At 44.0% G+C, this 26,392-nt stretch overlaps 4 protein-coding genes across 4 annotated transcripts in view; 1 reads left to right on the forward strand and 3 right to left on the reverse strand.

Moving 5' to 3' along the window:
• LOC126558678 (pancreas transcription factor 1 subunit alpha) overlaps window positions 1-26,392 on the reverse strand; it is a 396,742-nt gene that overhangs the window by 354,463 nt on the left and 15,887 nt on the right. The window lies entirely within an intron of this gene.
• LOC126558880 (uncharacterized) overlaps window positions 1-26,392 on the reverse strand; it is a 204,381-nt gene that overhangs the window by 171,242 nt on the left and 6,747 nt on the right. The window lies entirely within an intron of this gene.
• On the reverse strand, window positions 7,135-8,360 carry LOC126558360 (secernin-2). Its single transcript, XM_050214362.1, has one exon. It carries the CDS (start codon window positions 8,261-8,263, stop codon window positions 7,151-7,153), a length of 1,113 nt encoding a protein of 370 aa, XP_050070319.1. The 5' UTR covers window positions 8,264-8,360; the 3' UTR covers window positions 7,135-7,150.
• LOC126556582 (mucin-19) lies at window positions 10,342-25,447 on the forward strand. Its single transcript, XM_050211909.1, has 15 exons — window positions 10,342-10,772; window positions 10,845-11,041; window positions 11,164-11,850; window positions 11,927-12,705; window positions 12,771-12,876; window positions 14,341-14,529; window positions 14,942-15,271; window positions 15,462-15,967; window positions 17,183-19,328; window positions 19,407-19,596; window positions 19,674-19,925; window positions 19,996-20,251; window positions 23,742-24,081; window positions 24,640-24,666; window positions 24,779-25,447. Exons 1-15 carry the CDS (start codon window positions 10,418-10,420, stop codon window positions 25,445-25,447), a joined length of 7,029 nt encoding a protein of 2,342 aa, XP_050067866.1. The 5' UTR covers window positions 10,342-10,417.

Genomic DNA, 26,392 nt, shown 5'->3' on the forward strand with positions numbered 1-26,392 from the left:
AGTAGAAAACTGCAGAGTAAACCATGAAAAATTAAATTTACTAAATTTTTGATCTTTTAAAAATTACGGCCAGGTCCTTCTTTATGAATAAAAAAAAAAGAAGATATGCCGATGTCCATTGCAATCCAGTTGGAAAATCAAATAGTGTTCCATAATTCTTTTGAGCCGCTAAGATGTTATTATACGACTGTAAAGTTTCACGAGATGACATTATTCCATTATTCTTTTCAAACATTTTACTCTATTTATTTCAATAATTTTAATCAAAGGAAGGTATTTTTGTCATTCACTGTAAGCTACTAACAATTCAATCGAGTAACGAAAACCAACTTACCATAAAAAAAACTCGAAACTCCAATCATAATTGAACAAACTGACTCCGCACCCGACTGCACATGGCTCTTTCCATTGCATACTAGGGAACCGTAACGGGGACCGACGGTGTACAATCAAAAATATTATTAGTTTCTGATTGTTATATTTCGGTAAATAAAATTTTTAAAATGTCTCACCCCTTGTCTCTATCCCTTCCTACTTGCTCCGTCCACAGGTGCAGCATACCATGGCTGATTGGATAGAGAGCGTAAAAACAACCCGGAATGCCCGTTGATTGTACCACTTGAAAAACGCCACGAGATCGGTAATGTGCCTGTGCGTGAAAGTAACCGAACGTTTTCAAAGTAAAGGATCAAAAGCCCCAACCTGCCTGAAAGCTAACAGGGTTTGTTCGGACAGTGACGAAGCATACGAAGCGGGCAGCAGACGGTAGGGAAATTTTGAATTTGGATAATTAAGATACCAAAAAACCGTCTTTCGCCTCCCGAGCAAGGTCGCGCACTAGCGTGGCGTCGCGCGTGGTCCAATTTGGGAGCGACCCTAACACGCCGAGCGTTATCGTAACTTCGAAGGATTTGTGGCAGTTTTTCACGGCTTTCGACAAGATTACTATCACTTAATCAGGCGGAGCTCGGGATCAGGTTACAAGAGAACGTTCGGAGAGATTGTAACTTTTAAAGCGAGGCGCATTAAAGGCGGTGCATTAAAATCCTTTTCCCATAATGTTGTCGATGCGCGGGCTAAGTGACGTCTTCAAGAGATACATTTTCAATAAACTGGTACAAGCAGGTATGGTAGGCCGGCAACTTTCTTGGTTATTTTTGGCTGTTTGAAAAAAAAAACCCGGAATGATAATTAAGCGCACCATATCTACAAAGTGAAAATTTAATTTACAAAATAGCGACACCTACTATATTATGGTTGTTTGTCGAATTACAGAACCTCATTGACACAATTTGCGTGACACACTCGTGGCACAAAGCAACAATAAACAGGTTATTTAGTAAATTGTGAGAAAATGGGAAACTATCACACGAGTCACGAAGCATTAAAAACACCCATAAGTAACACTTTTGCTTGTTTTATCTTCACAGTTCGGTTAAAATTTATTGAGCTGGTAAGAATAATATATACGCACACACGCTGGCACTCGCACGCTTACGATTTATTTCCTGCCGTATTAAAGCGCATAGAACGCGCGAGTCGCATTTCATGTGCAGTGCGCGCGCTCCGGTGCCAAAAGCATGCCCATAAATGGTGCCATTGTATGCAAATTGAAATTTATTGTACTGTAACTGTGGAACTGATGCATCTTGCTTTCCCAGCACCAGCAGCAGCGATACATGACACTTCTGTCCGCTGAGGCAGAAAGTGAATCCGCCTAATTCCTGGTATTAAGAGACTTTACCAAAACGATCTTCATCAGGTCCGTTCCGAAAGGCAGGGAGCATATCTCGGATGGAATAATAAAGCTGGAATTTGTTTAATCTGTTTTAATCGGAATAGGGAAAACGAACGATCTTACCCTCTTTTTCGCCGGAATCCTTCAGCATAGCAGTATCTGAAGGATGCACTTGATCGTGCGAGCCTATTTCAATACCGGATGTACTGCAAAAAAACGATCGACAAATTTAATTTCGCGCTTCGGAAAACAGACAAGCTAGCCCCAAACGGTATATACAAGGGAACAGAACAACAAAACTACAAAAACTTCCACCAAAAAAAACAAAAAATGCCATATTGGAAGCATAAAACCTTCTCCCAGCAATTGCTGTTGGGGGCCCAGTTGACGGTGTCATTATCAGCGAATTGGTCGTAAAGTTAACTGAACCTGTCTGTACTCGGTACGCATTAAATTAAACACCTTTGATGGAGGCATTCCGTTCCAGTTTGTTGTTTTATGAACATCATTTTGTTTCTTCGCATGCATATTATTACTGATTTTTTAGTCGCCACCTACCCACCTTTGTCGCCTGAAAAGGAACGCTGGTGCAGGTGCAGGAGGATCGAGCAAGGATCGTGCAAACGAACGTGCTGCTCCAATTAGGGCTCCCACAGACCGGGTTGAGTGTTGAAAGATATTAATTTCTTGCATTTTTTTTTCTTTTGGTTTTTGCTTGCCTTCATTTGTGACTTCACTCGATCAATTTGTGCGTCCTGTAGGATCCAAACACCAGGACAAAACAGTTTGCAGACGACAAGCTTCCCCGCCTGCCAGGTGATTGGTGCTGCCAGTGAGTTTGCTTACTTTATGGTGTTGTAAACTTTGCTCTGACATTAAACACACTGTTCGGTGGAGATAAAGTCGCTCACAGGCTGATCGGAACCAGGAGTCTGTTTCGCGCACACACCACCAAGACCTTGCTGTGGAGAAAGGCGCGGGTAAGATGGAATTATGCGTACACTCAATTTGGTTAATGAGCGGTACGACAACTTTATCTGCATGGCACAATCAAATAGCAGTGAGCCTGTTATACAAAGTGTTTTAATTATAGATTATGGGTGGGAAACTATTTTAGATAATTATTGTCTTATGTTTGTTTTTAATGCTAAAAGGATTAAATTGCAGAGAATCCACATCCAGATTTACGCCGACTGCTCTCATCAACCGTGCGACGAATGGTAAACATTCGCATGGATGAACATAGTCGCATAGTTTCGAATGGAGTCGTTCGGTAGCGTTTACATGACAAGCCTTATTCATAAAATTTGGCTCGCGGAAGTTAGGGCAAGTGTGCCTTAGGGGCAAGTGATCTACCTAGTACTTGTTCAGTAAAAAATCAATTAAACGACCAAGTGAATATGCAGCATTGATCATACTTGTGACTAGACATGGTATACCAAATTTCATGAATAATAGTAAATTATTGTCACTTCAATCTTCATTTTTCTGCTGCTCAATTGCAAAATTGAGTGTAATTTTACAATATTTCAACCAGTTCCAATTAACTCTCAAAGCACAAAGTAACAAAATATTCAAAAACTGTGAACTGCATGACAAAGTTGAGGTAGAAAGACGTCGCATCATGAAGGTAGCTCAAGGAAAGCCTTGGGCTAGTAAAAAAAAGTCAAAGCCCAAGGAGGCAAGATCCAAGGCCAGTAAGGAGCTATGTCGCTGGTCATTATAAAACTATTTTTAAAGCCCAAAAAAGTGGGAATTGGTAAACCACATTCACCCCTAGCATATTGTAATGAAACAACTGAACTGATATTCCATTTTCATATAATTTTTCATGATTTTATCTAAATGGCTATCTTGCTCCTTGGCGGTTGGCACTTTTGCCCGAAAACACAAAAAATCTTTACATTTTTTACCATTTTTAAAACATACATAAAATGGATATTTTTTCATTTATTTCTTTTTTCTGTGACTGTTCGAACAGATTTCAGTAAGTTAAAAAAATTGTAATTGTAATTCAGTAAGGATAAATTGTTAAATTGTTGTTCTAAACAGTGTGTAACAAATCTGTTACATCCTGTTATTGTTTATTCATACATAAAATCTTTCAGCTAAGCGTATTTTGTTTTTAATTGATTTTTTTCTAACATACAACCATTGAATATTCTGTCAAAGTTATTGTTTGATAGAATAAGTTTATTATTTTTTCTTATGAAATATAGTCGAAGATGAAAAAAGGAGTAGAAAAAAGTACTGGGCTAACACCGGACAGAAGCAGTGAAATTCAAGTTAGGCTGTTAAATATGGTCAGAGCTGTTAATTCCAGTGCAACATTTTAATCAATCTATTAAATCACATTAATTGTCAATTTTGTATTTGTTTATTAAGTAACATGTTTTTATTTTTTATTTCTACATCATCCTCAACAGAAACAATACCATATCCAAACGTACGATTAATAATCAGATTATTCGAAACGGAAGTTTATTTACCATACCATCAGACATTTATGGTTTGTTTACGTTTATTATCTTCATTTCCAGCGTGGAGTGTTTTACGCGGTTGTCAAGCCGTAAAGTAAACACACATTAGTTGGCACTAAGCTGTCCGTCTACTAATGGCCGAACTTAACCGACCAGATTCTAACAGATCAGTACAGTTCTGCTGCTCGTAAATGAAGTGTCCAACAAGGTGGCACTAGTGATGAATTGACCACATTGCCGGCCTGTGTTAACACGATTGTGAATGTGGTTAATTTGTTGAATGCTTATAAATATTGCTGCTACCAGAAAGAATTCCCCTTAGAGTTAAACATCCTGCGCGGAACTTTAAAACAAGTCCCATAGGTGCCAGCAGACAGGAACAACAGCTTCGCGTTCGCGTAAAGATCATTTACTGGCGTTTGGTTGGCATTATTTATAGACGATTTGTTTTAGCAAGACACACCTGCTGCCACCCTTTGCCCAAGGGAAGGCAACAGCATTTTTGATGGATCTCTAACGTTTGCCCGTTTAACCTATCGTGATTTTGTAAGCAACGATAGGCCGACAGTTCTCAGTGAAACAGATCTGTTGATGGGGAATCGTTTTTCATTTCTTTAAAGTCGAAGAATTGGTAGATCACTTAGAGGAACTAAACAACGGCCCCGGGGGTTTGAGATATTTGCTTATTTTCTATCATCAGCAAATCACGCACATAAAATGTTCTTCACATTGATATACCGACCATAAAGCATGATGATGTGCGATTTTCGGTTCATTGACCGCTTACAGAAATGCATTCATTTCCACGAGAAACGTTAGCATAAACACAACAAATTCGTGTAACGGCTTCCTGAAAGCTGTTAACGAGCACGTGTGCGAAGCGAACAACACACCAGAGCGCGGATTGAAACACTGAACAATGATCCGTACTTAAATCATTCTCAGCAACAAAAACAAACATTTGGCACACGTCAGAAGGGCTACATGTCTGATCCGAATGTATCCAGATTTCTGCAAATGACATCATTCTTCACGCGCGGCCTAAAATAAGAGCAGCCAATTTATGATTCGCTCAGACTTTAAAGGTCGAATTTCGAGTAATCTTACAAAGATTAAACAACCAAAGGGGCACAAAACGGCATGCCATAGTGATCCTCAGCCCGAATGGACGATCTGCAACCCCCGGCTCGGCTCGAAATGATAAATGATCCACAAAGACGCTGCATGTTTGTGAATGGCAGAGACGAAAGGATGGCAGGTGGACACGGTAGATTCTTTATATGTAGATGATTAATTCTCTTCACAACCAGTCCAGCTGCTGACAGGCAAGCGGGGTGGAAACGATATGTTGTGATATTGCTGTACGGAAATACTTTCTCTTTTGTGAATTGTTTCTGTGGATTTGATTCGCAATTTCATTCTGGTAAACATAGTTCATTTTTATTATTATTTGGTTCATTACGAAGACGATCTTGTTGTTGCTTCACACGATCACATATCAGGCGCATTCGGTCGCCACGGTACGACTTTGAATATATTATTGATAAATGTATGTTTTATGCGTTATCATCCCCATGTCCCTTGTTGAAATCTTGCAAGCCAAAAAACCTGATTGCATCGCCATTGTATTGATTGCTATTGAATGTTGGATGTGTTTTTCTTTCCTTTTTTTGTGTCTGCATATACTTTTCCTACTACTTTCTTCTGCCTAATACTTCGGCCACCTGTCACAATCTTTTCTTCGGGCTTTTCGAGCCACTCTCTCGAGCACGATTCATATACTGTCAAGCCGTTTTTTATTTTCCTTACGAGTGTGTACGAATATTATAATGCGAATAACTAGGTTTTCGTTTTCCATTACTAAGAGTCAATAGAGAGTGAATGTGTCGGTTTGTGTTGGGCGGGCCAACAGCGCAGCACTACATTGGGGATGGTCTGCCCCAAGCCCACTATTAATTATTTGGCTGAAATCATATACCGAGTGTTAATCAGCGGAGTGTGTGTATGTATGTTTTCTCCGAACCTGCACCGGGATGCGTACATGCTTGGGCAAAGTTGGCAAAGCATCAAATCGAGAACATTATGTTTCTGTTGTTTAGATGTCCGAGAAGACAAAAATAAACGCAAACCCACACATTGGTATCCTTTTAGGATAAATAAGCGTACCACAAATATGGACTGCAAATAATATTTAAGCAACTTGCTATAAATACTTGAGTTTCACGAAATCTCCACTTTTTACTTGAATTAACCATATTTGTTATAATTTGAAATTCATACGTAAAAATCGGATTTGCAATTTATGCAAAAGAAAAGTTCGTTTTTTCGTAAAAGACGGTGTCAATACTGATAAAAACATGAAATCGTGGAATGAATAGTTTCAGCTCGTGTGCAATGGATCGGTTGAAAACCTTAATACTATAATAATACAGGAAACAAAATGCAATTAGCCAAATTGGAGATTTGTAACAAAACAGTAGAATCTGGCAAAAGCACAAACATATAAAATAAGGATCAACAAAACTACACATATACAAAAAAACACACACAGCAAATAAACGCGCACACATAGAACAAACAAATATAATCACATGATGTCAAAACGGGCTTCATTGCGTTTCCTTTCGGCTGGAAACAAATGCAAGGTCCACCGGCCTTTCTAATATCGTTAAATGTTAATTATCGCAGCAGTGCAGTACTGTCCTGTGTAGGGGTAGTGAGTTTCGTTGCGCCATTTGTCTCAGTTCCACGAGGCGTCGCGCGGGAAGTCGAAAAATTAAGAATTATTTAGCACATCTTCCCACAGCTTATAAGCCAATAGTTATCCCGTAACTCCACCTCGTAGAGCTGAAACACCCACGGCACGTTTGTATCGTTTTTTTTTTTTTGCCAGTTTGTGCGAGTACGAGTGGGAACGTTCCGGAGTTTCGCTCTAACGATAGAACTTCACCTCCGCCTCGACGCAGTCTTTCATAAGTTCGTCCAGCTCTTGGCTTGCGTCACCCGAGTGTTCACTCAGGAAGCGATTCACCTCGTCCATGCAGGTGGCCTCGAGCGAGCTAAGTAAGCTACCGACCAACTCCCACTTCCGGTTGCTGTGCAGCCGGTGCAGCAGTGTTTGAGTTTCACCGTCGGGTACTCGTGTTAGGGGCGAAATCTTTGCCCCGGCAGTAAAGATAAATGGTTTAAAGACCGACTCACCGACCTGTGGTGTCGCGGTAAACCAGTGGCAGGCAAGCTCACCTTCCCCACTCAAAACCGAAACCTGGCTAGAACCGGTCGGCGGATCGGCACCAACCGCACGAAGGCATTCGAACATTTGCTTCAACCCGAATGCTCCCTCCACGCCCGGTTCATTTGCCGGCCAGGAACGAACAGCGGCCGTAGCCGGGCTACCCCCAAATGCATCACTAAAACTAAACTCACCGGTACCGTCCCACGCTCCGGCCGCCTGCGCTTTCGAGACAAGATCATCCGAACTACGGTCGAAGTCGGTTCCGATCGTCAGACCGTTGGCGGCCAATGCTATGCTACTGTCTTGGATCTGCTTTGCTGCCCAGAGTTGACCCGCAACGTTTAGCAGCCAAACGGCCGCAGGATCACATACTACAAAGGCAGCCTTCAGTGCATTTCGATCTTCCGGACAGTGTTGCTCAACGAGCGCCACAAGCTTATCAATGGCACTGGGCGCACTATCACCACGCTCCAGCCCCAATCGAACCAGATCCAGGGCCGACATTTTACCTTCCTCGCCGGACCCCTCACTGTAGGATAGACCGATCGTGACTGCTTTTTCGTTGGAACCACTTTCCGCGCCCCAGCTGCCAGCCGGTTTATTGAGGATCACTCCAAAGCTAACCGTTCTCTCGATCACGCACCCATTTGGCAGAGTGATTGCTTCACTTGCATCCGTTGCCGGCAGATAGACTACCTCGGAGACCCGCTCGGTTGATCCCGTTCCATTGCGGCCGAAAATGATCTGCTTTCGGTTGGATTCCGTGCAAGGCGGAAGCACAACGAACGTTTCGCCACCGTTGCCAGACATTTTCCTCTCGCTGTGGACCCGGCGTGTGTGTATATGTACGTGTGTTTGTCTATTGGCACCTTACGCTGTCTCGTTCAGACTGCTCCGCCGCAGTGCGTTTTCGTTTTTCGGTGTTCTCTTTCGTTACTCTGCCAACAAATCAATAAAGGGGTGAAAGTTTTCCATGTTAGCATTGCTGCAATAATTGAATAAGATTTTTTTTTCCTTTGTACGAAGAAGCATTCATGCCACTACGTTCTCTGGCAGTAAAACCAGGATGGGAAAATGTAGATGGAAAATTCAACTTACCAAAAAACGCTTAACTTTACGGGAAAAGGATGATTTACTCTACTATTGCACCGCACACCGGTGGACCAACGAGGAGAACAAGCAATCGGAATAGATTGACTGGAATAGCTTAATTGATGACGATTTTTCTGATACGGCGGAGCAGACGAGAAGTTTCTGGTTGTTTTTTTACGGGTCAGACACAATCTATCGCACGCACCGGGACAAATCAGCAATTTTCACTCGCAGATGCTTTCTTTTTCTCGGAAAAACTACTGACATCATGACAAACTGTCACAGTACACTGTGGGAGACGGCACTGTCATAGTTTTCCCTTTATATTTCTTAATTCTGTTGTATTTTACATTATTAGTTGACAAAATCGCATAATAAATAGTAAAATTGCAAATATTTCTTTCATATTAACAATTAGTTAAATGTGACATAATCATCGATAACGAAAAATTCAGAACTGTAACATTTTGAAAGAGATGGTGGTATAAAATTTGAATGTCCCTATATTTTTATGTCAGTCTACTCATATAACAATTAAACTTTAGTTAAAAACAACTGAAACGTTCTTATTATCTAAATTATCAAAATAAATAAGGCAAATTTACCTTTAATGACTACCACAGTGCGAGCGGCACTACGAAAAAACGAGTTTGACAACTGGCGCTGCGCGCGCTGGCAACACTGCTCAGCATTGTCAAGCGAAGAAATAAAATGGAGAATTCTGTGTGATTGTTATTTTGCACAACAGTACAGTGTTGTCAAAAGGTGTTTTTCTGACGTATTTTGCTAAAAATTCGCCAACTTACCTTCGTCCAAACTGTCCACCGTACGTTCCGCCACGGTTATCACACGCGTTCGCGGCTTCTTTTGGGCATTCTACAACGTGTCGCCCTGGAAACGCCAAAAGTCCCCCTTTCCCCCCTGTCGAGTGGTGATTAGATTGGTGAAAGAAAATTCGCTAGAAAAATGATTCTAGCTTCGACGTGCTTCCTCTGAATGGGTACTAATTGTACTGCCGACGAAACTGCTGATTCTTCACAAATACTCCAGAAGGTACATGCGTTCACTTTCCTCGGAACGGTACGCCCGACTGTGTTTATGTATCAATCCCCCACGCCGATTTGTGTGTGTGTGTACGATGGTGCAGTGGGAGGGTGGTGAATAAGACGAGGCCGGTGGGAAGGTGAAAGCATAAGAAGTGGCACACACAAAACATACAATCCATACCGCGATACACGCTGTTCTGTACCGCGCGCGCCCATCAGCAGCATCAGCATGGAAAACGAAACACCAGTCGCGTGCGGCAGTGGCAGCTGCATCAAACACCCCCATCGGAGTTGGTGATGCTCTGCCCATGAGGATAAACGTCTGGTGATGCATTACCACGTTGTATCCAGCGCTACGCGGTAAAACGTTGATGAATACAGACTATTGTAGTAGGCGTTGCTGGATTGCGTGCGTAAATGCGTGCGCGTCCTACGGGTAGGCAAATATTCAAGGCAGTGTTCTTTAAGGATGCAATGGCGGTACTGAATGTTTCCTGTTTTGTGATGAAGCCAGCATGTCAAGTGGTGGACAAAGTGTGTGAAAAACAAACAATAATCGTGGCAGTGTATTAACAGTGCAATTTACACGAAGAACGAAAAAAAACTAATTTTAATGTAAGTCAAAGTGTAGATTACCAGTGAACGAATCCAGTTTGCATTAGTTCCATTTTTCCCGTGCGTCATTTTAGTCAGATCAGAGCCAGATTTTCAATCAAAACTGGTCAAACCAAGCACTAGTGCTGGTGTTCTGGTGGTCTCACCAACAGCGCGCACTGATACAATTTCAGTGGATGGGAAAAGGATCAACGCTAATCCACGGACCAGAATGAAGGAGATGGTCGGTGGATGTTGTGTCTGTTCAGACGATCGCGGCTGGTCGGAAAATCCGCTAGTGTACTGCGATGGTCAAAGTTGTGCTGTGGCCGTGCACCAGGCGTGCTACGGAATTGTAACCGTACCAAGTGGACCTTGGTACTGTCGGAAGTGCGAGAGTCAGGAACGTTCGGCGCGGGTTCGGTGCGAACTGTGCCCGTCGCGCGATGGGGCGCTCAAGCGAACGGACAACCAGGGCTGGGCGCATGTCGTCTGTGCGCTCTACATACCCGAGGTGCGTTTCGGCAACGTAACTACGATGGAACCGATCATCCTGCAGCTGATCCCGCAGGAACGGTACAACAAAAGTAAGTGTAGAGGATGCTATCCAGCCGGAAAAGATAATTTAAATAATAATTTCACATGTTATTTATCAATAGCATGCTACATCTGTCAGGAGATGGGCAAAGGATCTCGTGCAACTGTGGGAGCTTGTATGCAGTGTAACAAATCTGGCTGTAAGCAACAGTTTCATGTCACTTGCGCCCAACAGCTCGGTCTGCTGTGCGAGGAAGCCGGCAACTATCTGGACAATGTGAAATATTGTGGATACTGTCAGCATCACTACAGCAAACTGGTAAGCTCCACACCGACCGTTTTGGACTGATGGTTAATGATGACCATGACAATAATGATGACAATGATGAGGACTGATGATGGACCATTATTTCGTATATTTTTCTTTTGCTTTGTTCACAGAAAAAAGGAGGTAATGTTAAAACGATTCCACCGTACAAACCCATCAGTCATGAAGCAAACTCAAGCGATGGGCAATCGTCGCCCGAGAAAGAAATGGAACCACCGTCAGCTCAGCCACACTCGAGCGCCAGTACCGCAGGATCCAGCGGTACTGGTGGCGGTAGTGGTGGTAGCGGTGCCGGTGGAAGTAATAGCTCAAGCAGTGGGCTTAAGTCTAGCAGCCGACTGTCCGGTGAACCGAACATCGGTGGCTCATCGTCTACCTCCTCTTCCTCCTCGTCATCATCCTCCAAGCAGCGCAAGTCTTCAAGTGCATCGAAGAGTTCGAGCGGATCTAGCTCGAATCCGTCACTATCGTCGTCCTCATCGTCCTCGGTACAAACTGCAGGTGGAGCAGGTTCTGGCAGTGGATCCGGTATGTCGGGTTCTTCATCGATATCTGCGTTGTCTTCACTGTCTGCAACGGGTTCGTCAACTTCGTCCGGAATTTCGAGCATGTCCGGAAGCGGTGGTATCGATGATCGACGAGTGAGCAATAGCAGTAGCGGTCTTGGTGGTTCTGGCACTACCGGAAGTGTTAGCAGTAGTGGCAGTTCGAGTAAGAGCAGTTCCGGCTCGTCCATTGGCACTGGTGGAAATGGCAGTTCGGGCAGTACCTCCAAGGAGAAGGATAAATATAGCAAAAGTGTAAGTTTCTATTGCAACAATTGTTTCTTTATGGGGATATTTTAAAATAAACTGTAAACCTTGTTTTTGTTTACAGCGCGACAAGAGCTCCAAGTCATCGAAATCATCAAGCAGCAACAGCGGCGGCAGTAACAGCGGCACCAGTGGAGGTAATGCAAGCAATTTTAACAATAGTACAAGTACCAGCAGTAGTAGTTCCGTTGGAGGAAACACAAACCAACCGAAAGACGTCGATATGGGTGCTGCGTCCGGAACGAGCACAGGTTCGCTGGGATCGCTAGGCGCAAATGCATCCTCACAGTCTGTTTCACAAGGAGGATATTCGTCGACCTCCGGCAGTAGTGGCAATGTATCCGCTCCTGCTGGAAGTACCAACAGCTCCACCAAACATCACTCGGATAAGCTGGACAAAGGTAGCAGCAGTCAGAGTGGATCGTTATCCACCAGTTCGATTTCTGGATCGGGTGCTACAATACCGTCTGCTAGCACACTTATCATGAAGACACCTTTGGACCATTCCGGAGGCAGCGGGAAAGAACAGCTGTCGAAGGAAACAAACGCGAAAACATCGACCTCGGGCAATTTCTCTGACTCGATCGTGGTCAATTCCGATACGGTGTATAATCACGTTGGTTCGGTGGGAAATTCTGGCTCGACGTCCGTGATCGAGAGCAGCAAGCTGGCACTTGGGACGGGATCGGGTGGTACTTCAAGTGGTTCGTATGGTGGAGTTGGTGGTAGTACCGGCAGTGGCAGTACGACGGGAGGGAGTAGTAGCGGAGGTAAGAAACGAAAGGCCGATGCACGCTCCACACCGACGTCGTCTGCCGGAAGCAATGAGATGGACTCTAATCGGTAAGTTTCAGACACATTACATCAGGGTTTATATTTGATATTTTTTATACTATTTCCTTTTCCAGTGACCTGATCAGGGATGTCGCAGTATCGCTAGTGCCATTGTCGCTGAGTAAAAACGATCATATTGATCCTTTGTCGATCGGAGTGCACGAAAAAAACGTAAAAAAGGTGAGTGTCTCGATATAAAGTATCTCTATTTTTATCTGGTGGACGAAGCAGACAAAAAACCCAAAAATAGAAACAGCAGGAGGACCAGAGTAACAGGAAAATCTGTTTTTTTTTACGATTTTATACGTTTGTTTATACGTTTTTTTTTAAATAATATATTCATTGATAAAACTTGCAAACTTGCTTGCCAAGGATCTTCTGTTTTGATCAATACTGAAAATAACGATCAAAACAAGTTAAGATCACGGATTGGCAACATTCCTTTCATTTCAAGACATTCATTCAGTGTGCTACAAACACAAGTGTAAAAGAAGGACTTTAAAACGGATTTTGGCGTACGGTACCTTTTCATTGCTCATACATGTATATGTGTGTAAGACCTTTTTCGTCCTTGAACTGTCCTAAATGAACGCCACACTAAACCACATACGAGAACAAGAGATAGAGAGAGAGAGAGAACATTAAAAGTGATGTGAGAAAAGAAAATTGGCAAAAATCCTTCATCTCCTTTCCATGTAGTAGTAAGGGATAAATGTGAAGGATTCTTTTGAAAATCGTCCTGCCAAAAGGGGCATGCACACCAGTTTATTGTTATTGCCATCCGCATATATCCGTGCTGTTTGCTGCCTATCCGCACGTAGGCCTGTCACATACGATCCACGCATTGATAGGATAATCGGCCAGGAAAGGAACCTATGACGACGACGACGTAATATGAGAGCATGGCTAGTGGTCGAAAGGTAGGGCAAAAAGGAACGCACAAACAGCTCGCTTTGCGCAGGGAACTATGAAACTACTTTTTTCATAATTGAATCTAAAGGGGAAGGAAATTGTACCCGATTTGCCGTATTTGCTTAGCGAGAAGTTTATGCGCATAGGGATTGAACACCGTTGTTTATAGCGCCTCGATATCTTACCCTTAGGGGAGAGAGAGGTACACACATATATATGTTTTGATGGTGACTATAAAAAAGAGATTCCTTCACATACGAAAATATGTTCGTGGTTGGTTTGTAGTGATGTTAAAGCTTGTCCCTTATTGGATGCCGGCTGCAACCGGCTTGCCGTATTCCGATCGATGCCTTCATACGCAGTTGTACCACCGTGCGTCATTCCGTACCGATCCTTCCGAGCTTGTACGGCGGTATGCGTATCGAGCAATTTCGTTGTGATGAACGTTTAATTCGAAACGTTCTGCTTGTGACAGTTCTGCCGACTATTAGAGCACCAAGTGCGCAGGAAACGAAAGTGATCAAAAGCTGCTAGCGCTCGTTGCAAAAAATGCCACACAACAAGCACAAAAGCCACAAGAAAGAAAGGCGCGAAAAGCGGAAAAAGCACAAGGAGCGCAGCAGCCGCGAAAGTGGCGACGATGTTCGTGTTTGGCTTAAACTGCGCTTCGACGGCGAGTACGTGCTGCGACGCTGTCTAACCGGAACGTTGTGCTCTGGCGTTTGCTTACAGGCGAAAACCGAAACCAACTCTCCGCTGCAGCAGCAACATTCGGCGGCAGCAGCGACGTCGGCGGTGGCGATCCCAGCACCAACGGAACCGAATCTACAAAATGCCACACCGAACCTCATTCAGTCGACGCACGCATCGAGCATCATTTCATCCTCAACATCATCGTCTACCACCGGCAAACACCATCAGGTAAGCATATCAAGGAACGCGTGATGTATCCAGTGCCGGTTTTTCCGCTATCCGTGTGATCCTTTCCCCCGAGCAAAAATTCCCACACAAATACACATAGGGACACAGTATCACTTTCACCTACACAAACGAACGAACTACACCCATGCACAGTATCCTTGCGAGCAATCATTGTCGAGCAATACCTGTCCTTGTGAGGTACCGGGGCTGCCCCGGTAAACATGTTATGTCGCTTCTGGGGAAAAAAAACGAATCATTCCAGCCTCGGAGATAACCCAGTAGCAGTAGCGCTGATCTGATTTTAAGTTCTTATTTTCCTACGACGTACGAGGATTCGTCCGTCGATTGTTTGCTATCTTACGGTTCTGGCTCCATGGTCTTTTTGCTCGGCCCTATTCGGTCATCTTTGCAGCAAACGCCTCACTCGCCTCAACAACAGCCATCGTCGTCACACACACCGAGCCTGGTGGTGTCGGTTCCACTGTCGACGGCTACCGTACCTGGAGTTAATCTACCCGCTAGTAATAGTAGCAATAGCAGCAACAATAATCATAGCGCTAGTCTTAGCAGCAGCAGCAACAGCGGCAATAGCAACAGTACCCCGAATATTGTATCACCCGGTGGCCAGTTGGGGAATAGCGCCGCCAACGCGAGCATCAGCGGGAACAGTACTAGTAGTAGCAACGCTGGAGGCAACTCACTCTACCAACAGCTTTCACACCGGTCCGGTGATCAGTTGATGGTAAGTGCCGGCAAAACTAAAAAAAAAATAGGATTGTATGTGTGTGTGTATGTGCGTGCCTTTGCAAAGGGATTGGATTTGGATTGCTCGAAAGGAATTGTGTTCTCTAGCGCAGGAATATTGTCACTAACATATTCTTGCGATTTTTTTTCATTTTTTTTCTTTGCGACTAACGATTCGCCCTACGTAGAATGCCAGTACGAATCGCTCTAGTCCCGTGATACAACAGCAAACGACGGCACAGAACATTATACAGTCGTCTTCCTCCGCCGCCAACTCCTCCTCATCCGCCACCGGATCCTCGGCGACATCCACGCCATCACTCGAACGGCATCATCATCATCTCGAACGGCAATCACCGTCGATGCGATCGTCCCCGGCTAGTGGTGGTGGTGCCAATGTTATAACCTCACTGCAGCACCACAGCCAATCACAGCAGCAGGATCTGCTGTCCCCAGCCGGTTCTGTACCACCGGGTGCAGGCGGTGGTTCCGTACTGCAGAGCATTTCACCCGTCCCGATGAGCACGATCCAACGCACCTCTTCGCCATCGACGCTGCTCGGTGGCGATAGCAGTAATAGTAGCGGTGGTGGTGGGCTTAAGTTTAGCTACGAAAAACAACCACCCACGACGAACGCACGGATAGCAGCGCTACAGGAAGAGGAATCGTCTACCGGGCGGCGATCCAGGTACGGGTGAGGACGATTTTACACTTTCTTACTCCATTCTGTTCCATTACCAATGTATAGATCATATTTTCTGCTTTCATAAATCAAATAACGCTAGCATGGAAGTCGGAAATATGAGGGCTTTTTTGCTAGACTCGGCTGTAGTAGTAGTAAAAGTTATTCACCTTTTAGGTAGTGTTTGATGTGTTTGTTGCCATTAGCTGTAATCATTTTAATACCATTTTATTTCCAAACTAGGTGACCTCGGCCGTTGTGATGGTACTAGCTTGTTTACTTTATGTTAAAAAAATGCATTTGTTTCGTTGCAGCTAAAATCTTTATGTGTCCCTAAACTTCGTTGTTTATCTCTTCATTTTGTAAAGTTTGTGTTTCGAAATGAGATTCCAGAGCTATGATGTGCATGCTGCTTGGTCTAAAAATTTAAGAAGCGTGAGTAAAGTAACGAAAGGATAGGATATGAAGACCGGCGCCGTTGTCGCCTTACCACCGGGCCGTTTCCTGTAGTAAATACATATTGTACATATGTAATGTCGTGGAGTGAACGCAGAGGCGGATATTTCTATAAGCGGCCGTTCTTTTTCTATTGAGTGGCCGTGTGGGGCACCGACCGGAAGCTCACAAAATGTTGGTTGTTGCAAATACTGGCGGGTATTTGATAAATGGGACTGATAAATGGGGCCCCGATTGCTGCCTCTAGAGAAACACAACCATCTGAAAGAGATCCTATCAAGTAAAGGAAGTATAGTATTGTTAGACACTTCTTAATATTATTTTCAATTATAATTTTTAATAATTTTTTTGAAGGACAAAGTTTTGTTACGGTCAAATCGGTCTTTGAAGCTGCAGTATTACGACTTCGATTCTTGTTTCATGTGAGCTATTTCTTTTTTTTCTGAATAATAGCCGCGGAATGAATCCTTATTCAGTATTGAACGGTAAAGATCTAAACTGATCCCGATATATTTACTAGCAATACTCATTAAATTACATTAGTTCTTGCAACTCAGTTGCAGAAACATCACCGGAGGGTTAGGTTTCGATTTTTCAGTTTTGAACCACGTTTGTGAACCGAATGTGATTGTTGTTAGTTGCTTTTTACCGTCTCTATGTGCGTACGTGCATGTGTGTGTGATTGTTTTGGCTATTAATTTGTTTTCTATAACGCAATACCCCTCCTCCTTTCTCCCAAAATCCTCCCCTGGCCGCTCCCTACACTCGCAGATCACACTCGAGAGAGCGCAGTGGAGGCAATGGTGGAAACAACACAACCGGTACTACCGGTGGAACTGGCAGCAACAGTGCTGGTAGTAGTGGTGGTGGTGGTGGTAATAGCGGTGGTGGTGGTGGGAAAACTCGAACATCTAAGAAGCGTTCCCAACAGCAGCAGCAACAGTCGCAACAACCCGATCGAGGATCACCTTCGATCATGGTGGAATCTTCAGGAACTCGTGGAAGCAATCGAAATATTCCATCATCACCATCTCCGTCACATCCACCGTCCCATGACGGGGGTGGACAGTCGTACTCGTACGCCGACGATCATCATGTATCGCAGTATCATCATCAGCAAACGGGTTTGGGTGGAAGTAATGCACCACCGGCCGGAGGAAATAATGCTAGCAATAATGGCAGCGTTCTCTCCATGGCAGCTGGAACGGGATCCACAACAGCGTCGGTTGTCGTAGGGAATTCCTCATCTTCACAGAACAACCAACACCATCATCAACAGCATCTGGCACAGCACCATCAGCAGCAGCAACAGCAACAACACTCTCACCACCATCAGCACCACCAGCAACATCAGCACCATCACCATCATCAACATACGCATCATCAGCAGCAATCTGGCGCAGCGGCGTCCATAAACGAAAAGCTTTCTTCGAGCGGTGCTTCACTTCCTTACTCTACTCAGTCTCAGCATCAATCTAATGCTAACAGCAACGCTTCCATTAATGCCACGTCCTCCACCATCTCATCTGTTGCTTCTTCTGGCGGTGTTGTCGCATCTTCTGTTTCCTCTTCTACTACTCACTCTAACAACTCTTCCAATTCTGCCGGTGTCAGGGTCGAGGCTGGATCTTCCTCCGGCGGTGTACATCCGGTGATTGAAATGGCGGGTCATGGCGGTACACATGGCTATCACGGTGGTATTGGTGGGATCATTTCCGGATACTCAAACAGTAGTAGCAGCAACCCACCCGGAAGCGTCAAATCTAACCAGAACCATAGCAACACCGCGACTTCCACCATTGACAACTATCATCAACACCCACATCAACAGTATCATGGTGGTCTTGGTTCGGCCGGACACAGCGTACTAACTAGCGTCAGCAGTAATAACAGCAGCAGCAGCAACAACATTGTGAACAGTAGTATTAGTAACAGTAGCAACAGTAACAACAGTATCCTTAGTAGCAATATTAACACCTCCACCATCACCACTACCATCATCACCACCTCCTCCACCATCGCAAGCAGTAGCACTACTAGTGGCAGTAACAGTAACAGCAAAAACACCAGCATCATCAGTAGCAATAGCAGCGGTGTGAGCGGCGGCACCAGCAGCCACACTACTAACAGCACAACTGGCAACAACCATTCTCTATCTAACAGTAGCAGCAGTACCATCGTAACAGCGGTTGCCCATCCGAACAAAAAGCACCGTGGCGCTTCGCACCATCAAACAATCGTTGAACTTTCGCCATCACCATCTACTTCCAGAACGCCGGAAATGATCGTATCGGGTGGCACACCGTACAGCATGACCTCCTCGTCCTCCTCCACACTGACGGCGTCTTCTTCGTCCTCCTCTTCCCTGTATGGCGGCGGCACAGGAGGAGGTGGATTGAAGTTTTCGTACGAAGCACAACCCACGAATCCATTGGTGGCCGTATCTACTGCCTCCATGATGAGCAACAGCGTTATTGCTGTGCCGCAAGTAAAGGACTCTCCGCCAAGTTCTCCCGGATCGGATGTAGGCGGCACTTCGGCCACTACAATTGTTAGTGGCCGTGGAACAAAACGTAACCGCAAGATGTCATCCAATGCTGGACCGAGTGGAGCAACTTCAACCGCTGCCGGAACTGGGCCCACAATTGTACCAAGTTCAATCGTAGCTGGAGGAAATGCATCTGTGAATGAGGCGAAAGATGGAAGGCTGTTCCAGAATGGCGGCGCTAGTAGTGGTGCAGGTGGAGGTGGTTCGATCGTGTCAGCTACCCATATGCTTGGCAATCAGCTAAATCCTAGCAGTAGCGTGGCGCAAAAAATGTCCGAACAGCTGAGCATGGATATCGAAGCGCATTCGTACGTACCCAGTCCGATCGATCCAGGGCCAGCACTAATGGGACCACAGTTCCCGGGAAAGGTGAATTTCGATGCTTAGATTCTGTACTTAGATTCTGTTGAAATTTTACTCATCTATTCTTTTGTTTTTCCATTTCAGAATCGCACAAACAACCCGCAACCTGTCATGCCGGTCGGTGGTGGGGGCGGCAACTCTTTAAGCTCGATGCTAACGGGTGGGGGTACGGCGACGGCTAATGGAAATACTCCGCAAAGCTTGGAACAGCTGCTGGAGCGGCAATGGGAACAAGGATCTCAGTTTCTTATGGAACAAGCGCAGCACTTCGACAGTACGGACGATCTTGAAAATAATGTTTTTTTTTTTTCAAAACCTTGCTTACGCTGTCTTTTTCTATGCCATTTTCAGTTGCCTCTCTGCTATCCTGTCTTCATCAGCTGCGGAGTGAAAATATTCGGCTGGAAGAGCACGTCAATAATTTAGTCGCCCGAAGGGATCATCTGTTGGCGGTGAATGCACGGTTAGCGATCCCGCTCAATCCTACTGCAGCACTTGGTGGTGTTGGTATCATCGGAGGATCGGGCAATTCCGGTCCTGCTGGCGGTGGTGTTGGTGGAGGTTCCGCTATCGTTGGTGGTGCAGCTATCGGATCTGGGCAAGGTAGAAGATTTTTTTTAGTGATCACGAACCTCAAAAAACAGTAACTTCAACATTTTGCCCATTGCAACAGGACAATTTAACAACATTCACGGCAATGGTCCAATCGACGCGAACGTCATCACTAACGCCGCTACAATCTCGAGCCGATCCATCCGGGGACAGCACGGTGGTCCACCGAATCAACAACAGCAGCAGTCCGCGCAAGGTCCTGCCAGTCACTTTGGGTCCAGTGCGGGCAGTAATGCGCCGGGACTCCCTCAGGAAAATGGTATCGATTTCCGACACACCAATTCCTCCCATTCGGCCACAAATAGCGCTTCGATAAGGTAAGCCCCCATCACAACCTGTTTTGCTGTCTCGCGGTCCAACGGATGTGGGCGGACACACGGGCCATCTCATACATTAAAGAGTGGAGAACAGATTACAGCACACCTTAAGTTTTCTTTCGTTTTTGTAATCTAATGCGGCATACAACACTTCATTGTAAATTTTATCATCTGGTCCACCTCGTCCACCATAGCTTCACGCTCCACTTAGCTTTCTATTTCCCTTTTCCTATATATACATCTTTTCTTCATAGAATCATGTGAAATTGTTTATAAATTACAGGGTACCATCGTAGAAGTGATACTTTGTTTAAGTAATAAAACTGAAACCACTCATAATTTTTTGTCCGTACGATCGCATAATTTTTTGACAGTTTGCCCTAATTTTTTAAACGAAGGCAACAACTATTGGCGCCAAGTCATAAACTTCTATGTAAATTTCTGTTCTGTGAAAAATGATTCATACTTTACACCCAAAAAGAATTTTGGTTTCCAATTTAATGGCTTAGAGTTAAAAATTGATGCCTTCCAATCAAAAATTGTTGCCGTACGGACAAAAATTCATGAGCGCTTTCAAATATTCATATCCTCTCAAAAAACATTTCTGACTAAGGACCTAAATTTGACGACAAAGGCTGTAATATGTTTGCACCTTTGCACTTGATAAGGGTCCGTAGACGCTTTTTGAAATCGTTGCTGAAAAACTTCATTCGGCATATCGTCCCATATTTTAACCAACAGTCTGTTGAATCCGTCCAAATTCAAATGTTTGACGTCACCCAACTTGCGAAGCCTGTATGTATATGCTGAAATCCAATAGGTTCAAATCTGGTTGTCGCTTTGTAATAACGGATTCAAGAGACGGTTGTTTAAGATATGGGACGAAATGCCGGATGGTGTGAGTGCGGTCTGCAATGGGCGATTCCAATGTTAGTACATAAACAAAATGTATCACTTTTACGATGCCACCCTATTATATACAGGTGAATTACACCTACCAATGATTTTTGCTGGGTTGTGTTTTTGGTTCATAAACCTGTACAGCTGGTTTCAGCTTAGTAGTTCTCTGCTAGTATGTCTTGTAAATTGTGCAAAAAAAGAAATAAAAAAGGGCTAGCATTCCTTCACTCATTCTGCATCCAAAACACAACCCACGGGAAGCTTTACACTTTGTTGTTGCGTTATATTTTTGTATCAACTTTTTATGGTCTTTTTTATTTACTCTTTCTTCTATTTTTTCTTTCTTTTCTTTTGTATTTTCTTCTCTTTTTTCATTTCCATTGGTTTTATTCTCGTTCTGTGTGAACCTTACAATGATTATTAACTAATCAACAGTGAAAAACCTAACACAATCTACGTGAATTTTTGAATGGTTGCAAACAACTTAGCAAAACAACAATCGGCAAAAATTCACGCCTAGAGTTAAACACACTACGAACACGATGTGTTGATGTGCAATTACACTTACGCCAAGAAATGTGCAGGGAACCGATAAAGAGCAGAAATAAAATGCCCAACCGCTGGTGCATGGTTCCGACCCCAAAAAATAAACATGCATTAGGTTTAAATGATAAAGATGCCAGCTTGCGATAGCGATAGTAGTAGGACGTGTATGCACATAATGTAGGGCCAACTAATTAAGGCTAGAAAAAGTAGACAAATTATCGATTTCTTCATAAAAACGATTAATATATAACACAAAGGCGGGCGCGCACGAAAATTCATTAAGGTGTGATGCGATAGCTGAGGAAGCGATTTAAAAAAATATATAAGCATATTAAAAGTTTGTTGTTTCCCTCCCCGTGCGACAGTATCGTACCCTTTAAGCACACACACACACACACATACATATTTAAAAAAAAAGTGCACCCACCACCACGGGCCTAGTAATTTAACTATTTTTCTTAGTTGTAAATTGTCCACGATGCAAACGTAAGACTTAAGTTTGTTAAGGAATTTGCCACCCGATACTCGACCCTTATTTCTTCTATCGTTTCGTTCAACTGACTCAAACGACGGTATGAGATAGGACTATGCCAATAAAAAAAAATCGCTGAATGGCGAAGCAGTAGTACTATGTTGTACCTTTTTGTTATGATGTATAAACTGTTTTATTAAATAATTTGCTCAATCAATGAAATCAAAACAAAACCTACGGAAAGAGGGCACCGATGCTGCTCCTTTGCAGTTGTTAGTTGCTTAGAATCTTATGACTGGACTGTGCGGTATCGCGACTACTAAGCGTGTTTACTTTAATAGATTTGTACATCGAAAATCTTTATATTTATTATTTTTTGATAATCGTGTATTAAGTATGTGTGTGTGTGTGCTTAAAATGATTTTAATTTGGTAATTATTTTACCAAGATTTTAATCAAACTAAAAAGGGCAATTATAATTTAACTCAAATCGAAGAAGAGTAAATTAAGATAAAACTCGTTTGAAGCTGTTCCTTTTTTCATTTCTTTTTATTATTGTCAGTTAGTATGTATCCTGCTCACAATTCGATGTAGCTAGCCTTATTTATACCGTGTATTCTTCTCGACCTAAATCCCCTTGGCAAATTTATAGGTGAAAACACAACAACAAAAAAACAATGCTAGTAAAATGTGGTTAACGTAACGGTGTAATACAATGAATTGAAGACATGATATACGGTTAGCAAATAATATTATTGAAACATTCTTCTTTGCATTAAGACGCTACGAGGTACAAAGCTGCGTAGCGTTAAAATTGAACCGGGAAATCATACGATAAAAAAGTGTGTAGAGTGTAGTAACTGTCTCACACACCAGCAGAAGCACGTATATAAAAATAACAAACTTTAATCTACACACCAGCCACCGAGACAAGGAGACTCGATGTAGGGGGAGACATTGAATGGACACAATATACAGGAGCACACGAATCTTATTACAATGCAAATTGGATAACAGAAAGAGAGAGTAAAAGTACATTTGAAACACAAATATATAAACAATTTTTAAACAACACACACCATCCATCCATTGCTTGCACCACTCCTTTCAGTTGACCTGCCGTTTCTTTTTTACCGGAACTGTAAACAATCATTCTCTTCTATCGTCCTTTTTAGAGCCCACTGTATCATCTGCTGTACATATATAGTGTTTCCCTGCTTAAACATGGTTTTTTCGGTTTTCGGAATACAAATTGGATCGATCGTTTTATGTTTTATTTTGTTGTATGTATGTTCCTTTCATAATATAGCTAAGCTCAGAACACGCAGAACAAATATATGAATATCATTTTTTGTTTTATCTCTGGCAAGCTGGTAGTGTGTGGCCATGATATTATATTTATATTTGTAAATTTACATATATATCAAAATGGATCCGTAGCATGGGAAAAACATTAGGCCATACATTCGGCACCAACATAAGTCGTTGGCGCACGTGTTTTACAACCTTTTTCTCTGTGTTCCCGTTTCTTCTCCTGCTCAACACACTCTCTCTCTTTCTGTGGTCTGGAAGGCGTAATTCACCTTCAAATCAACCGTACCCACTGTCTGCTGGGGTCGGTACTGGTGGTGGAACCTCACGAGGATCATCTGTGACCTCCTCATCCAACACGCCAGCAGGCGAAACGCTCCCTGCCACTGGACCGACCCGCGGTAACACGATGCGAACATCAGCTTCCGGACAGGGGAGTGTGTCTAGCGCCGCCAATAGCAACAGCAATAGTAGTAGCAGCAACAGTAGCAATGCCACCGGTAATGGGCCAACGGTTGCTGGTAGCTTGAACAGTTCCGGTGCCGGCACTTATCCCGCAACGCGTGAACAACAGCAAACAATCTACAACACTGCACATCAGGTAGAGTAATGCCGTGTTTGATTTGAAATGTGGACTCCACACATTATTCATCAAAGTCGGGTTTATATGTCTCTCTGTGTGTTTCATGTCGAATTATTGGCCCCATCCTCCGTTCGTATACATCTCATTCATTTCGGAGGTTTCCTTGATTTTCCGATTGGCGCTGTACCGTCAAAAAAAAACAAGAACATACGACTCGTTTCCGGTGCAATTCGCGTGTATGGTTTGTGATTGGTGTTCAAAATTGTATTACGATACGTGAATTTGTTTTGTAAACGTTATCGAATCATTACCACCTTCATCCTCTGCACCTCATGCTCATCATCATCATCGTCATATAATCATCATGATCATAACTCGACTCATCTCTCAGCCAGCATCATTCACGACGGAAACCCATTAAATATACACCGAAATTTTCATATTTTTCATGTGCGTTTTCTTTACCAACCAAATGTACGAGCAACTCGTAAATAATAATGATAATACATTTCCCTCCTGTTGTGTCCCGTCGGAACCGATTCTTGAACCCATTCTCTCTATGATACGTACCTACAGCCTACACACCAATTACGCCGAGACGATGTTAGTAGCCATGTTAGAAGTAGCTGAAATAGCACTGCGCCAACGCAAGCCGCTAGTCGCCGGCACCCGTCGTCGGTCATTAATGAAAGCCCTTTTATTTCCAACCGCCTAGATACCGCTCTTACTCGAGCACCATCAGCAGGAACATTTGCATCATCATCACCAACTTCCTCCCCACCACCCCAACCTCCTTTCTGCTCCACCTTCTGCCCCTCCTCTGCCTCCTCCACCCCATTCGCAAGCATCTACGCACCTTCATCCACCAGCAACGTCGGTGCAACCGGCTATTCAAGGAACACTTCCGGTGCAACAAAACCATCACCACCACCAGCAGCAGCAGCAGCAATCGAACAGCAACAACAACAACAGTATTATGCCACTATCAAACCCCTCATCGTCCCATCAGCAGGTAACGGTGGGCCGAGTAGTGGCCCCAGTAACGACCTCGGCAAGGATCACTGCCACAGCGCACCATCACAGCGTAGCTATGCAGCATCCACGAACGACCGGTTCGAACCATCTGCATCATCACCCCTATGCTCCACATCCGTACATGTCCCATCCGCACGGGAACCACCTGCAACATCGACCGTCGGTATCCTCCTCCCCACCTGCCGGAAACGTCAACGTGATGGCGGGCCACCATCACAACTCGCACGATGGGCCACCGACAATCGGGCGGGGACAAGCTATCAACACAACGCCGCCACCGCAACCATCGCAACCGGCGGCTTTGGTGGACCGGATGGTGGTACACTCCCAACGGCCGCCAGCTCACTGAGACGGTGTGCGCAGGTGGTAAGCTTCATCGATCGATTCATGCAGACGAACAAAAGTCGTCGAATCGGTAGTACGGTGCCCCAGTACCAAGCTGGCGGTCCTGCCATTTGGCGCCGTGCTTCCGGTGAAAAGTACAAAGATTTTTCCATCGATTTTATACTGGGTGGCGGACGATCGGCAACCGGTGTGTCGTCCCTGACGCAGTACCGTAGCACGCTGACGGTTGGCAGCTCTTCTAGCAGTGAAGTTGGCGATGACGAGGACGAGGAGGATGATTATGATGAGGATGACGATGAGTACGATAATGATGGCGATGATGAGACGGACGATGATGATGATTATTACGAGAATGAGAGTTAAAGTTTAGAGAGTCTCGCACTATTTGGAATCTGGGTTCGTTTTCCTGTTTGTTTTTAAAAGCAGATAATACACGGTGCTTGTTTGCTGTTAGTATTGAGCGTGGGTTAAACACAAAACGTATCATATTTATACCTTTTTCCTCTAAGAAAAAAATCTACTTCCTTCGAACGTCTTTCTCTCTCTCTCTCTCTCTCTCTCTCTCTCTCTCTCTCTGTCACACACACACACACTCTCTCTCTTCTATCTAGTCTGTAAGGATCGGTTTTACAAGAAGTTACAATATTAAGCATCTGCTGTACATAAAACTCTACCGGAATGGTTAAATATGGATTGCGCATTGGAAGGAAGAAGGAAAGGGTTTTGCAAAGATAAAATGAGCTAATTTTACCGACACTCTGTAGGGATCTTTAGGATTAGGAACTCTGGTTTTTCCCGAACATCAGTGGCAGATTAGCTTATGCAAAAAGAGTCCTTAAAGCTCAGTATCGTACGAATTTTAAACGAGATAGAAACATGCCGAGTATTTTTTTTGTTTGTTTTTGGAATCAATCCTCGTTAATTCTTGACTTGCAGCTCATTCTTCCCC

The sequence above is a fragment of the Anopheles maculipalpis genome, chromosome 2RL (genome assembly GCF_943734695.1).
Source record: "Anopheles maculipalpis chromosome 2RL, idAnoMacuDA_375_x, whole genome shotgun sequence".
Lineage (NCBI taxonomy): Eukaryota > Metazoa > Arthropoda > Insecta > Diptera > Culicidae > Anopheles > Anopheles maculipalpis.

What these genes read in the sequence shown, in the direction of transcription:
- LOC126556582 (XM_050211909.1), top strand. Translation starts at nt 10,418, where the DNA reads ATGAAGGAGATGGTCGGTGGATGTTGTGTCTGTTCAGACGATCGCGGC. An exon ending in GCAGGAACGGTACAACAAAA is followed by an intron (nt 10,773 to 10,844) that starts GTAAGTGTAGAG and finishes ATTTATCAATAG; the next exon opens with CATGCTACATCTGTCAGGAG. An exon ending in ACCAATTACGCCGAGACGAT is followed by an intron (nt 24,667 to 24,778) that starts GTTAGTAGCCAT and finishes CCAACCGCCTAG; the next exon opens with ATACCGCTCTTACTCGAGCA.
- LOC126558360 (XM_050214362.1), bottom strand. Translation starts at nt 8,263, where the DNA reads ATGTCTGGCAACGGTGGCGAAACGTTCGTTGTGCTTCCGCCTTGCACG.